This window comes from Scyliorhinus torazame, chromosome 8 (assembly GCF_047496885.1).
Source record: "Scyliorhinus torazame isolate Kashiwa2021f chromosome 8, sScyTor2.1, whole genome shotgun sequence".
In the NCBI taxonomy this organism is placed as follows: domain Eukaryota; kingdom Metazoa; phylum Chordata; class Chondrichthyes; order Carcharhiniformes; family Scyliorhinidae; genus Scyliorhinus; species Scyliorhinus torazame.
In genome coordinates this window covers 200,646,670-200,662,808 of record NC_092714.1, presented here as the reverse complement: position 1 = coordinate 200,662,808, position 16,139 = coordinate 200,646,670, and the positions used below count along the sequence as shown (strand labels likewise).

The 16,139-nt window shown below is 51.8% G+C and overlaps 1 protein-coding gene across 1 annotated transcript in view; it reads left to right on the top strand.

The window, feature by feature from the left end:
• Positions 1-14,313, top strand: part of LOC140428334 (docking protein 5-like) — a 788,856-nt gene extending 774,543 nt beyond the window's left edge. The window contains exon 8 of the mRNA XM_072514688.1: positions 13,855-14,313. Within this exon, the coding sequence (XP_072370789.1) occupies positions 13,855-13,919 (65 nt within the window). The 3' untranslated portion in view covers positions 13,920-14,313. The remainder of the gene's footprint in view (positions 1-13,854) is intronic.
• The last annotated feature ends 1,826 nt before the right edge of the window (positions 14,314-16,139 follow it).

The window sequence follows — 16,139 nt, the reverse complement described above, 5'->3', positions numbered from 1 at the left end:
AGACAATACTAAAATTTGCATTGTGATAAATAGTGAGGAGGAAAGCCTTAGATTACAGGACAATATAGACTGGCTGGTTAGATGGGCAGAACAGTTGCAAATGGAATTTAACCCTGAAAAGTGTGAGGTAATACATTTTGGGAGGACTAACAAGGCAACAAAATATATAATGAATAGTTGGACCCTAGGAAGTACAGAGGATCAAAGAGACCTTGGTTTGCATATCCATAGGTCCCTGAAGACAGCAAGACAGGTAGATAAGGTGGTTAAGAAGGCATTTGGGATACTTGCCTTTATTAACAGGGGCATAGAATATAATAGCAGGGAGGTTATGATGGAGCTGTATAAAATTCTGGTTAGGCCCCAGCTGGAGTACTATGTGGAGTTCTGGGTGTCATACTATCGGAAAGAAGTGAATACACTAGAGAGGGTGCAGAGGAAATGTTGTCTGGGTTGGAGCATTTCAGCTATCAAGAGAGACTGGATAGGCTGGGGTTGTTTTCCTCAGAGCAGTGAAGGCTGAGGTGAGACCTGATCAAGGTATAAAATCATGAGAGGCATGGATAGGGTGGATAGGAAGTAACTTTTCCCCTTAGCTGAGGGGTCAATATCCAGGGGACATAGATTTAAGGTAAGGGACAAGGAGTTTAGAAGAGATGCGAGGAAAAACATTTTCACCCAGAGCGTGTTTTAAATCTGGAACTCACTGCCTGAAAGGGTGGGAGGGAAAGGCAGTGGCGTAATGGTATTATCACTGGACTAGTAATCCTGAGACCCAGGGTAATGCTCTGGGGACATGAGTTCCAATCCCACCAGCGTAGATGGTGGAATTTGAATGAAATTTAATAAAGATCTGGAATTAAAAGTTGAATGATGACCATGAAACCATTGTCGATTGTTGTAAAAATCCATCTCATTCACTAATGCCCTTTAGGGAAGGATATCTGCTGTCCTTACCTGGTCTGGCTTACAGGTGACTCCAGACCCACAGCAATGTGGTTGACTCTTAAATGCCCTCAGGGATGCGCAACAAATACTGGCCCAGCTAGCGATGCCCACATCCCATGAATAAATAAAGAAAAAAAAAGGTGGGACCTCTGACAACATTTAAGAAGATTTCAGATGAGCACTTGAAGGCTACTGACCAAGTGATGGAAAATCGAATTAGAGTAGATAGGCACAGGACACAATGGCTTCTTTCAGTGCTGAAAAAACTCCATGGCTGTAAGTACATGGCCTTCAACCAGTGCAATTAAATACCTTACCTAAAGGATGGCACATAGAACATACAGTACAGAAGGAGGCCATTCGGCCCATCGAGTCTGCACCGACCCACTTAAGCCCTCACTTCCACCCTATCCCCGTAACCCAATAACCACATCTAACCTTTTTGGACACAAAGGGCAATTTAGCACGGCTAATCCACCTTGTCTTTGGACTGTGGGAGGAAACCGGAGCACCCGGAGGTAACCCACGCAGAGATGGGGAGAACATGCAGACTCCGCACAGACAGTGATCCAGCGGGGGATCGAACTGGGGACCCTGGAGCTGTGCTACCGTGCTGCCCTGGTAGAAGAGCAGCTGGCTGGAAGGTGAGGTTGCACCTGAATTCTGCTGCAGAGGACACAATTCATGACTGCAATGGTGGCGCATACAGGAAAATGTTGGTGAATATGCATGTAGAAATGCTTGATACATTGGCAGACTTATCAGAATTCGAGGAAGTGGAGGAATCGGGCACCAACATTGTACGTGACTTTGCACAGGGCTTACGTGCAACCTTTCCAGCATACATGTGGTGGCGAATGCCATGTGAACGCTTACAGGAAAAACCCTGTGCGAAATTCTCCGTTATCGGCGGAAAGTCCGCCGATCGGCGCAAAAAACGGCGCAAATCCGACTTGCGTCAAGTCGGAAAAATAGGTCGAAAGTCTGCGGCCCGAAATGGGCTAGCAGCGACGTAACGGGATCCGCGCTTGTGCAGTGGTTCACGCCGTGCAGCGTCATACGCGCCGCACGGCGTGACGGCTCATAAGGTCCCGCTGCTCCCCCCCAACCGACCGGAACACCCGACCGCAACACCCGACTGGATGGCTGGCTGCCGCTCAGCCCCGAGGTTCGAGTCACGGGATGTGGAGACGCTCCTGGACGCGGTGGATCAGAGGAGGGACGCCCTGTATCCCGGGCACGGCCGCACAGTTGCCCCATGCCACAGCCGGCGTCTGTGGAGGGAAGTGGCAGAGGCCGTCACCGCTGCGGCCCTGACACCACGGACAGGCACCCAGTGCCACAAGAAGGTGAACGACCTCGTCAGAGCAGGCAGGGTGAGCCTCCCCCATCTCCCCCCTCCCCCATATCCCCCCTCCCCCATATCCCCCCTCCCCCATATCCCCCCTCCCCCATATCCCCCATATCCCCCCTCCCCATATCCCACTCCCCATATCCCTCCTCCCCCATATACCCCCTCCCCCATATCCCTCCCTCCCCCATATCCCCCATATCCCCCCTCCCCCCTATCCCCCATATCCCCCCTCCCCCATATACCCCCTCCCCCATATCCCCCCTCCCCATATCCCCCCTCCGCCATATCCCCCCTCCCCCATATCCCCTATATCACCCATATCCCCCCTCCCCCATATCCCCCCTCCCCCATATCCCCCCTCCCCCATATCCCCCCTCCCCCATATCCCCATATCCCCCCTCCCCATATCCCCCCTCCCCCATATCCCCCTCCCCCATATCCCCCTCCCCCATATCCCCCATATCCCCAAGTGAATCCAGCCCTAACCTTAACCTCTGCAATGCACGCGCAACCGATGGCGTACATTCATATACCTGCCTAACAGTGTTGCCTTTTACCCCTGCCACCCCCCCCCCCACAGGATAAGCGTGCGCACAACAATAGGGAGCATGCATGTGAGGACTGGAGGAGGCCCCGCTGATGAGAGGCCACTGACCGAACACGTGGAAAGGGCCCTGGAACTGGCTGGCGGACCTGACGACCGGGAGGTTGCTGATGCAGAGGTCGGGGGCGTAGTAGCAAGTGAGCCACCGACAGCCCTTCCCCATATCCCCCCTCCCCTATATCCCCTCCCCCATATCACCTGATCACTGCCTGATGTCTAACCATGCCCCCCCCGAAATGTCGCAAATTCTCCGGCCCGGAATGGGCTAGCAGCGGTGTGACGCCATTCGTGACAGTGTCACCCGTCGCGGATGAGCGCGCCGTCAGTGAAGCCGCGCGGCATCGCAGCAGAAAGGACAGACCCCCCCGCGTCGCAGCACAAATGACAGCCCCCCTCCCGGAGACCCGTCAAAATGGCCGCCCGCAGTGCAGCGCCGAGGTTCCAGGAGCAGGACATAGAGGCGCTCCTGGACGCAGTGGAGCAGAAGAGGGAGGCCCTGTACCCCGGACATGGCCGCAGGGTCGCACCACGCCTCAGCCGTGTCTGTGGAGGGAGGTGGCAGAGGCCGTCAGTGCCGTGGCCGTGACAGCAAGGATGGCGTCCAGTGTCACAAGAAGATCAATGACCTTGCCAGGGCAGCCAGGGTGAGTACCCCCCCCCCCCCCACTACCGATGGGCGGCACAGCCCTAGGTGCAACCGACATGGCTGCACCCACCCATGCAGGCTGCAGTGGCAGGATGGGTTGTGAACGTGTGCCAACATACACACACCTGCTGGTCCGCATGTATCTGTCTGCCTAACACTGTTGCCCTTTATCCCTGCCATCCTTCCGCCGCCCCCCCCCCCCCCCACAGGAGAAGCGCGCTCACAACACCCAGGAGCGTGTGAGGAGCGGAGGTGGTCCACCTTAACTGCGACCACCCACCATCCATGAGGAGAGGCCCTGGAACTTGCAGGCGGACCGAGGACTGGGAGGTTTGCAGATGCAGAGGTCAGGGGTGCACCACAAAGTGAGACCCCCCACTGCCGGTGCCCTTTCCCCCTTCCCCCATATCCCCCTTCCCCCATATCCCCCTTCCCCCATATCCTTCTTCACCCATATCCCCCAAATCCCCCTTCCCCATGTCCCCCCTTCTCCCATATCCCCCTTCACCCATATCCCCTTCACCCATATCCCATATCCCCCTTCCCCCATATCCCCTTCCCCATATTCCCCCTCCCCATATCCCCCATTCCCCATATGCCCCCATATCCCCATTCCCCCATATCCCCTTTCCCCCATATCCCCTTACCCCATATCCCCCTTACCCCATATCCCCCTTCCCCCATATCCCACTTCCCCCATATCCCCCTTCCCCCATATCCCCCTTCCCCCATATCCCCCCCCCATATCCCCCTTTCCCCATATCTCCCTTCCACCCATATCCCCCTTCCCCCATATCCACCATATCCCCCTTCCACCATATCCCCCTTCCCCCATATCCCATATCCCCCTTCCCCATATCCCCCTTCCCCCATATCCCCCTTCCCCCATATCCACCATATCCCCTTCCCCATAACCACCCTTCCCCCATATTCTCCTTCCTCATATCCCCCCTTCCCCCATATCCCCCTCTCCCATATCCCACTTCCCCATAACCCCTATATTCCCATATCGCCCTTCCCCCATATCGCCCTTCCCCCGTATCGCCCTTCCCCCATATCCACCATATCCCCCCTTCCCCATATCCCCCTTTCCCCCACATCCCATTTCCCCCCTTCCCCCATATCCCCCATATCCCCCTTCCACTATATTCCCCTTCCCCATATCTCCCTTCCCCCATATCCCCTTCCCCCATATCCCCCTTCCCCCATATCCCCCTTCCCCCATAACCCCCATATCCCCCGCGTGTCTAACCATGCATGCTGTATTGTTTATTGCAGGACCAAACGTCGACCCACCCGTCCCCGCGGATGCCGACCACGAGCCAGGGACAGACAAGGCCCATCAGGCATACGATGCCCCAAGGGCAGCCACGAGCCAGGGACAGACCCGGCCCATTAGGCATACGACATCCCCAGGATGATCCAGGGCAGCCACGAGCCAGGGACAGACCCGGAGCACCAGGGAGACGACGCCCTCATCTAGTGCGAGTGCGGTGACGCCGGCGGGCCAGACTCAGCGATGAGGGGGGCAGCCACAGGAACGGGCCCCCATCGCAGCCGACCCAGGACACACCTACCCAGGACACACCTACCCAGGACACACCTACCCAGGACACATCTACCCAGGACACCCCTACCCAGGACACCCCTACCCAGGACACCCCTACCCAGGACAGACCTACCCAGGACACTGACGCCCAGGTCACTGACACCCAGGACATTGATGCACAGGACACTGATGCACAGGACACTGACGCCCAGGTCACTGACGCCCAGGACATTGATGCACAGGACACTGCTGCACAGGACACTGATGCACTGGACACTGACGCCCAGGTCACTGACGCCCAGGTCACTGACGCCCAGGACCTTGATGCACAGGACACTGATGCACAGGACACTGACGCCCAGGTCACTGACGCCCAGGACATTGATGCACAGGACACTGATGCACAGGACACTGACGTCCAGGTCACTGACGCCCAGGACACTGACGCCCAGGTCACTGACGCCCAGGACACTGATGCACAGGACACTGACACACAGGACACTGACACACAGGACACTGACACACAGGACACTGACACACAGGGGACGGATGGACATGAACCACCACTCCAGGGGACCCTGGACTTCAGGTCAGATGAGGAGCACGACACTACACCACTGCCATCTCCTACAACCTGCACCATCGCAGAGACACTCACCTTGGCATCTGGGACACTAACTGGTGCACACAACACAGCCGTCCCGGTACAGCAGGTGGAGGCAGGAGCAGCCGAGGGGCCGGGCGGTCGGAGGGCAGCCCAGCGCAGGCAACTATCTGCTGTACAGACGGGTCCCGGGTTCCTGGAGTTACCACACCCGCCCATAGACCCGATGCAGTCATGGACCAAAGGACGATCGAAGGAGGTGACGGCCGGCTTGCGGCAGCTGCAGACGCAGGTGGAGGAGTCCACCCGCAGGAGCAGGGAGTGGTGCCGGTTATGCGTGCCACCCAGGACGAAACCGCACGGGTGGCATCCGCGGTGGAGGCAATGGGTGCGACGGTGTCAGACATGGGTCGCAGTATGCAAGGCCTGGGACACTCTGAGCGGGCGGCGTCCGTGGCCCAGGACATGGCTGCCCTCTCACAGACAGCCATGAGCCAGAGCCAGCAGTAAATCGCAGAGGCCATGGGCCAGTCTCTGCAGGCCATGGGCCAGTCTCTGCAGGCCATCGCTGAGGGCATCGGTGCCATTGCCCAGGTACTGGCCGGCGTCACCCAGACACAGACAGGGATGGCCAACTCCCTGAGCTCCATGGCTGCAAACTTGCAGACCCTTGTTGATAGCAGGGCGCGCCTCCAGGAATGGCAGCGCCAGGTGTCGGGGGGGGCGTCGGATGCTCAGTCCGTTCGCATCCCCGACATATGTAGAGGCCCGGGGGCCATCGGACACCCCGAGGGAGGAGGAGGTGCTGGGGCCCGATCCAGGTCCCCCTGTAGGGGAGGCCCCGGAACACTGCGACACCCAGGTGCATCTGGTGGGCAATGGGCAGGACAGGCTGGCAGCTCGCCATCCCAGTCGCCCGAGCCGCAGCCTGGCCCATCTAGGCCGGGTCGCCCCAGGAAACAGCCACCAAAGGGGCCCCTAGTCACAGGGCAGGAATCACAGGAATCCACCTCAGTTCTGCTGTACCGTCTGGGGAACCACCTAGACGTAGTCAAAGGGCCCGTAAGGCCAAACAATTAGACACTGAGTAAGTTGGCACGGGTGCAGGGCACAGATTAGTTATAGGGGTTAGGGCACGTGTATGAACTGTTTGTTATTAAAATCACTTTCACACCTACATAAGCTGCCTTTGTGCTCTGTCCAATGCATGCGGGGGTGTGGTGTGAGGTGAGCGTCAGTGTGTGTGTGAGGGGTGATAGAACGTCGGCCTCAGGTGAGTGTGCCCCCACTTCCCCCGGGTTGCCCTCGCCATCCCCCCGGGCAGACGACGGGACGGTGCGCTGCAGTGTCACGGCCGCATGCAGGGACGGTCCGCGTGGAGGGTGGTACTGTGGCCATGGGTCAGATATTGTCCAACGATGTAGAGCCCAGAGCTCATCGCAGAGCGAGTTGTCATCATCCTCCATGGCCTGCAATAGACATATTTCCACCGGCGACCGTGTGAGCCCGGCCCGTTGTGCCGCAGGTTAATGTGCAATGGAGGGGTGGTGTGCATGCGGGTGGGGTGAGCGTGGTAGGCTGGTGGGACGGTGGCTTGAGGGTGGTTGGTGGTGGGTGGGTGGGATGAGGGTGGTAGGCTGGTGGGTGGGTGGGGTGAGGGTGGTTGGTGGTGGGTGGCTGGGGTTAGGGTGGTAGGCTGGTGGGTGGGTACGGTGAGGGTGGTTGGTGTTGGGTGGGGTGAGGGTGGTAGGTTGGTGCCATAGTGAGCAGTCTGTGCCCATACTCGGTGATTCCCACGCCCCCCTGGTCCGTGAACCGGGCGGCAATCAGCCTGTGCGTGCCCACTGGCCCAGCCGGTCACGATGGGCTGCCTCCCGTCCATGTCCAGCCCATCTGTCCTGACCATTGCCCCCATCCTCCTCATCTGGGGAGGTCAGCGCATCGTCTTGCGGCTCCTCCCCTTCCCCCTCCTCTGCCTGTAGCACATCGCCCCTCTGCTGGGCCATGTAGTGCAGGACGCAGCAGACCACAACGATGCGGCCGACCCTATCTGACGGGTACTAGAGGGCTCCTCCAGAGCGGTCCAAGCACCTGAAGCGCATCTTTAGCAGCCCAAAGCACCTCTCTATAACACCCCTGGTCCCTGCATGGGCATCGTTGTAGCGGTTCTCCGCATCAGTCTGTGGCTAAGGTATAGGTGTCATCAGCCACGACCACAACGGGTAACCCTGTGAGATGCCGGACAGGTCCCCACTCGGCGCCTGGAGTGACCCCGTGGCATAAAAGTTCAGGGCCACGATAACCTTGACGGCCACGGGGAGAGGGTGTCCTCCCCCAGTGCCACGCGGTGCCAGGTGTGCCATCAGGTAGCAGATATGGGCGACGGGTTCCTGGTTTATCCAGAGTCTCCTCCTGCATGCCCGATCCGTCAGGTCCTGCAACGACGAGCGGGGCCGGTACACACGGAGCCTCATCGGGCGTCTCCGTCGCCGTGGCACCACCACTTCCCTCTCCTCTTCCTCCTCCTCCTCGTCCTGTCGGGCGGCGGCCCTCCAGCCTGGGCGCCTGCCACCTGCCTCCCTGCAGCACGCTCCTCTGCGGCAGCCTCCGCCGCCTCCCTGGCACGTTCCTGCTCCTGCTCCCCCAGGGCAACATCGAAGTGCGGCCAACATCGCTGGGTGATGACCAAACATAACAGCCTGCAGGGGGTCGGGGGTGGGGGATAGACCACATGTCACCATTGCCCGTAACACCCCCCCCCCCGCAGCCAGGTGCCATGGACTGCATGGTCGCGACTGTTGGAAGCTGGCACCTGGCCAGGTGGACAACCTCCCCAAACCCCCCCTCCTCGGCATGCGCCCTCTCCTCCCCGGCACTGCCCCCCCCCTCCCCGGCACTCACGCCACCTTCCCTGGCACTCGCCCCCCCCCCCCCCCCTCCCCGGCACTCACCCCTCCCCCTCCCCGGCACTCGCCCCCCCCCTTACCCGGCACTCGCCCCCCCCTCCCCGACACGCGCCCTCTCCTCCCCGGCTCTCACCCCCCTCCCTCTCCGGCACTCACTCCCCCCCTCACGGCACTTGCTTCCCCCCTCCCTGGCATTCGCCCCCCCCCTCCCCGGCACTTGCCCCCTCCTCCCCGGCACGCACACTCCCAACTGCGGCCGTGCTGTCACTTCTCCTGCGGCCGCCCAACACTGAGCCCTACCTCCGCGCTGGCCGGCGTCAACCATCACAACTGGTTGACGCCGTTAAATAGGTGCTTTGGCTTCGGCCCATCCGGCCCGGAAAATTGGGGCGGCCGCAGGGCCCATTGCGTCATGCCGGTCCTCGCCATTCTCCGAGGCGGGCGGCGTGATTCACGTCGGGGGGATTTTTGGGGGGCCGGAGAATTCAGCGGTCGGCGGGGGCGGGATTCACGCCGACCCCCGGCGATTCTCCGACCCGGCAGGGGGCCGTAGAATCTCGCCCAATAAATTTGGCCCCTTTTCTCTGTTTCTCCACAGATGCTACTGGATTTGTTGAATGATTTCAGCATTTTCTCTTTTTATTTAGATTTCCAGGAGTATTTCGCTTCTGTGAACAAAAATAACGAACTCCGATAAAAACACAACGAACATTGGCAACAAACTAAGCATTGATTTCTGTCAAAGTAAAAAGACCATTGTCAAATTTCTGCATCTGAAAACTATGTGGAGTTGGAAATGCTTCTGTATATTTTTGACAGATGGGGACATCTTGTGGCTACTGAGAGGAAAATAGCTATAATTGCAGAGTGGAGAAAATGGGCATATGAGAAAATGGTCAAATGTTAAGCTCATGAAGGTGTCCATGTTTTTTTTATTTTCAGTTAAACGTGAGCAGTTTAAACATAATTTAAATAAACAGAGTAACTAGAAATAGGTTTCAGACTAATTAACAAGAAGCATAGGAGAATGGAAAGAGGAGGGGACTCAACAGAAATAATAGATTTGCCGACCATTTGTACTTATCTGCTTGAAAATTTAGTCCAGGAGGTATTTTCATATGTACCGATCTGACAATGGAATAAAAGTTGTATCATGAGAATTTTTGCTTTTCACAGTAATTCAAAAACAGTTTCTGTTTATAAAAATCAAAACAATGGATCCAATTTATAACTCTAAGTAAATAGGTTTGCATGACTTAAAGTCTTGCCCAATATCTCCCATGAATCAGATCAGAAGATCATTTTATCATAAATCTTCAATTAGTCTTACATTGAAGCTGTTGCTCGATTTATTTTGTGAAACAGAATTTATTTTCAATGCATCAGTCCGTTGTTACAGAATTTGGAAGAAATGGGCAAACATTTCCTTCAAGCAAGGTCGATGCGATTTAGACCACTTAATGAAAAAGGTGAAAGTACTTCTGGTGAGCTTGTTTATACAAATAATTGAGCTTAATACCATGTTCCTTAACCAAGATTAAATGATTCAAAATGTCACCTCGAGCTAAACTGCAATATATTGAAGTACTGTTTCCAGCAAAATTTGAGGCATTAGTTTTCTACAAAGTCAGAGAACAATGAATTTAATAAAAGTAGAATACAGCGGATAGTGAAATCTGATATAAATAAGAAAATGTTGGAAACCTTCAGCATGTCTGGCTGCATCTGTGGAGAGGGAAACAGAGATAATGGCTGGAATTCTCCGTTCGGAGGCTGGAACGTTTGCGTCGGGACTGAATAACTTTAAATTTGTGTCTCATTAGTCGCGCTATTCATTCATCAATTCAGGACATGCAAATGGGCCAGCATTCTGCCAGGGTGAATTGGAAGCAATTCCCGACCCATTGGGTGGTGTAAGCGCTGGGGCCGGGATTAGCGCTAAAGAGCCTGACAGCTGGGGCTGTTTTTAAGTGCTCCACTCGCCACACATTCATTCCAGCTACAAAGATGACTCCGAGAAGGCCTACCCCCTGATTTTGGGAGTCAGTTAGGAGAGGAGGGACGCCATCTTCCCCAGAGTGGGCCACAGACTGGAGCCTGCCCTCCTGAACAGCGGCTTGGAAGACGTGGCAGAGGCAGCCACTGCGACCTGCCTCACCCGGAGAAGACAGCTCATGATCCTGAAGGATGGGGCTACTGGTGAGGCCTCATTGAGAGGGGCACTGTTCCGGGGGGGTTACAAAGGCAATGGCGCAGGTGTCCTTAGTTTGGAGTGAGCTCTGTTAATCCTCTGCTTCCTCTGCAGTGGGGCAGTACTTCTGAGGAGTGCCAAGGCCTGGTGGGTCCCTGATTGAGCCATGCCCATCCCCTTGCTGAAACGGATGTGGTTTGAGGGTATCTAGAGGAGCAGCCTAGGTGGCTCCCTCATCACCAGAGGCTCTCTGAGATTGACAGGACACAGTGAGTGGTCAGCAATGTGAGCAACCAGGAGCCTGTAAGTTGCACCAAAGGGTTGTGTTTAAATCCACAGACTGCAGCAATGGCGGTCTGTGCCGGACAACCCCGATCCCGAAGGCACCAAGTTGTTCCTGCTACTGGCGCCGGCCTGGGCAGCGGGCAGCAACCCCACCCCACACACACCCCCCCGTCACCTCCAGCAAGCTTGACAATTTTGAGAGGAATTTAAGCCTTCTGCTCCCCCTCAACGGCCCTGGTCCCCAGGCCCCGCTTGTGAATACTTGCACGATTTGCGCCTGCGAGACGTCGGGCTAAGAGGGGTGGTGCATTGCGAGACGTCTGGCTAAGAGGGGTGGCGCATCGCAGAGGGATGCAGCATGAAGTGTCCAACCCAATAACGGGATTTAAATCCATGCAAATGATGGGTTTGCGTGGACCCGCTGCTCCGGGTCACAGATTTCGGTAATGCCACCAGCGAGGTACTGAAGTATGATGACAAAATCGACGTCGGCTGCAAATTGTGATTTTCTATTTTGTGCTATTCTCTGCCCGATTGCTATTCTCACAGCCAGCAGCAGGAAGCGGAGAATTCTGACCAATGTTGCAAGTCCATAGAACTCTTCTTCAGAGCTCTGAAGAAGACTCACACGGACTCAAAGCATTAACAATAAATTTAATCCTGGCCTCTGTTCCACTTAACTGATCAGAAGGACACACAAAGCTATCCCACAATGCTGCTGTCTGTTTTGACATTCTTTAGCAATTGATTACGGCAAGTATATTTCAAAAGAACGCAAATATAATCTTGAAGCCTATTCAGTAAGTAAAGGACAAGCTGAAATATTTCATGTATTTTTCAAAAAGGCAGTGCTATAAATGGAGGCCAAGCAATATCCCAAGCCCTAAATATTGTCAATTTCTGTCACTTTATTGGAGTCAGTATGTCTCTTAAGTACTGTGCCTGGAGTGAAGTATTACACATTTCAGCTTATGACTTATGAGCTGCTTTATGTGAGATGCCCCACAGTGTTAATTACAACAGTGTCACAACTGTCCACTAATATATTGCTTTTCCATCATCTTTGATCAGTCAGTTACTTACAGGTTCTTCTTTAAGAGCAGTAATATTTTCTCAAGGTACTCATTGAATTTCGTCCAGTAACATTTCTAGCTTCTTTATTTTATATCAGTATAAATATACACTGCAATGTTTGTATATTGGCCTTGGTGTAGATAAAATAACGCTCGCAGCACTCCAAGTTAAAGTTAGCAAGTGGGTTTCGATTTTATGGCTTTTTTCTTGAACTTTCTATTTCTCTCCAGTTTCCAGATGTTCTGAACCAGGTCCATTGGGCAATTGAAGCTGGGAGGGAAGGTGAACAACCTGCTCCAGGTCTTCACCATGACCACTATTGAGTTGGCTTAAGAAAAATCAGTTGAGAGACAAGTCTCCCTTTAACTTTGCCTCCTCTCTCTGGGTGTGGAGAGGCAGGTGTCACCTGCTCAGTGTTTCCCAATGTCCACACCTGAGATTTGCGATTCAGTTCTGTAATGGAAAGCTTTATTCAACCAGCACCTTATCACTTGGTCATAAAATAAAATGTCACTTCAGTGCACGGTACTTTCATCATATCTCCTACTTTTTAACTTCTATCATAAATATCCAGTCTTCGGGTTTCCCTCAGTGATTATGAGACTTTATCCAGTGATTAACTAAGCCATACTAGCTGGACTGCCTCAGAATTGGTTCCCAATCAGTGTTGGATTAGGCTGTTCTCTGCTGCGTCAGTAGCATGATTCAGTTTGGCTATGCATTTCTTTGGTGGGGCAAGGAAAATTAGCCAAGTTGAAATTGTGTATGTATATACATCAGGTGCTTCCTAGAATAGTGTGGAGTACATGAGCAACTATCACTTCTTTGATGTGCAGTCTGATGATGATGTTCATTATCAATGGGGCCAGACCCCTATGAATAAAATAACATTTGCGGGGTGCATAGACTATCAACTGGTGTCTTTAAGGAGAGTTGGAGTAGAGAAAAGATATATTTGATGCAGATTAAGTGTTTTTTGCTCGTAGGTGCTAGTGGAAACCACTGAGTGACTAACCAACAAAGTCTCAGGATGAAAAATAAAATATAGAATCTTCATCTATTATGGTCCCAGTGTTTGAGCAATTCTCAGGTACAATCTGCCTTTCTCTGTGACTATTGAAAGCACAAAGTGCCTTGAAAAATGTCTCGAGATGAGCTTATGGCTTGGTCATCACTCCTGGTGACAGATGCGTTCTGTTCTCCTTATCCAACAAGTGTTTGGTACATGCCTTTAAAAATCCTCTCTCAAGTATTTCACCTGGAGCTATGATAGAAGACTAAAGTTTTGACAGCACTTTAAGTATTGCCTGTCATCAATCACTGAAAATTGACTGAAGGAGTGGTGAAAGTGTTGGGTTCTGCTTTGATAGCAACATGATTAGAATGTAAATTTTGACAGTGCATTCAAAGTTATTTTGCCAACAGCTCGCACAATCCTCCTTAATATATGTCCAAAGATTGGCTAATGCTTTGTAGGTTAATGAATGAATTATGATACAAATGGATTGATGTTAAAAAAAGATCCTACTCATGAAAAGATTCACATTTTGAAGCTGCAAGGGGAATTTAATATAAAGGGGACTCAGTGATTATCCCATTTAATTCAAATTGTGATTCATTCAGTGGTGTTTTTGTTCTTGCCTATATTTAATTTTAAAAACAGTCTTGTTATTTCCCCTTCCTTTGTGCTTAGATGACTCGTATCCTCTGAGGATTCCTCGTGCAGAAACCATCCCCAGTTACAGCTCACAACACTGACAAAAACTTCCAAAAGCTGGAACATTTTTTAATGGCTCTGCTTCAGACTCTGACACCGAACCTGCTCAGTGAAGCAAGCAGTAGGAATGCTGAGTGAAATGGACTGGGGTTTGATTGATATTTGCAATCCCTGCTCTTTTACAAATTCACACTTCCTCTTCAAGAGTTGCAGGAACTCACAGAGGAAGGAGGACTGAACTAAATGCACAGAAAGAAAGGTTTGCTTTTTCTAAACGTTTGAGCTTGTGTTCCAAAATGTACAGTATCATTTCCGACCATGACAATCAAGTATTTTTGTTAAGCACTAAGAGTCAACACTGTGCTGATTCAGCATCGCAAACTTGTTCTTTTTATTAACAATAAATTCATCATCTGCCATTGAACCATGGCACTGTACAGACATGTGGTTGGATATCTATGTGCTGCTTACTGAGGATTGCAGATACAAATTTTCACTCACGCACGGATTAATTTTTAGGCTTTAGTAAGGTACAACTTATAATTTTGTTCATTTTGAGGTTTGTCTGCGGTGTGCGCACTTCTCTGCATTACAATGATGTTGCTTTGGCATCTTTAATTGATTTTCCTTTGGAACACTGTACAATGATCAATCCAGCAATGGAAACTTAATCAGAAGAATGATTCCTGAGGTTTAAGATTGAGCAAAGTGAATGGAAAGTACAAGTAAATTCTAGTAACAAATGTTTAACGGCATTTTATGCATTGGACCATAATCATCAGTGGTTTACAGAAAATTGTTCTGAATCTGGACTATTTCTATCATTTAATTTGTTTTCAGTCTTGAGCTGAACAGTTGACTTGGGTATTTGTCAAGTCAAGTTCTAGTGTGCTCAATAATTCAACGTATTAGCACCAGAATAAGGGAAATTAATGTTCTCAATGTGGCACCTAAATTGACTGAGGAGCTGACCCATGGGTAACCAAGACACTGTCTGTTTTTAAGCTAAGCACACAAGTACTTATTAGTCATGTGAACAGGCTTGTTCCAGGTGGGACAAGAAGAAAGATCAGAGGAACAAGCAAGTGGAATTGCTTGGTGCTAAAAGGAAAGAACTATAAATATCGGAAGTCTGAAATTGGAATGAAAAATTTGAGGTGTGCAGCCAGGTATCTGAAAGGTTAATGCTTTAGTTGGAGTCATTGTCAGAACTGGGTTTGCTATTTGATGTTTACAATTTCCCTCTAAGTTATCCCAGCATACCACAACATCACACATCCTAAACTAAACAGAATTACAAGTTAAACTATCAGCAAATTTTGAATCGGTTGTATTGTCATTAAGATGCATCCAATATATAAGAGCGAATTAATCCTGCTTTCTGTGGAATTAATTCTGTAGTTTGTGCTACACGCCGTTAACAAACATTACTGCTGTAGTGAAGCTGGAACTATATTCACATAAAAATATTCAGGGTATCTATTTATAAACATAATTTCAACATGACTGACATTTAAAACAATGGACCTAATTTAATCTTAACTAGCCCACCAAGTCTGGGGCAATTTGGGTTGGATATCGATTTTTACCTCCCAATTCTATGCTCTGTTAATTTTAATAAAGCTAGAAAATAGACAGGGTATAAATTGGACATCTGACCTGAATCCATCCAGAGCTCACTGAATGCTTCAAGGAACAATTGGGGCTAATGCGCTGCTCCAGTTAATCAGCTGCTCCTATATTGTGACACGGATTTCACTCACAGGCCAGGTATGCAGTCAAGAACTTTTTCAAGTGCTGAATCCACCTTGGGTAAAAATGTGTCAAGTGCCCCCCTGAAATGGTATCTGTATTCTGTTGGGGACTGGGGGATCGTGAGGTACGGGTGCATGCTGGAGTTGGGACCACTCCACCCCCCTTACCCCCACCCTCAGCAACATTTTGATGGCAGTTAAATGGAATGCTGAGTTGAAATGGCTTAAAGGTCCACCGGGTCCTCTGAGATTTTATCCCAGTTGTGTGGTTGAATATTAGGTCCTCTGTCCCTCAACCCTCGTACCTCCTAACACCCTGCACATGCCAACTCAGGCCAAATCATGCTCTCAGGTCTTCCCGATACATCTCTATTCATTACTTATGACCCCTCATACCCACCATGCCAGCCCTGCTCATCATTAATCCCCATGGCTTCTTGTAGCACTTATGCCTGCTTAATGCCACCTCATACCAAAATATGACCCCTATTTCCACCATGGTAAAAA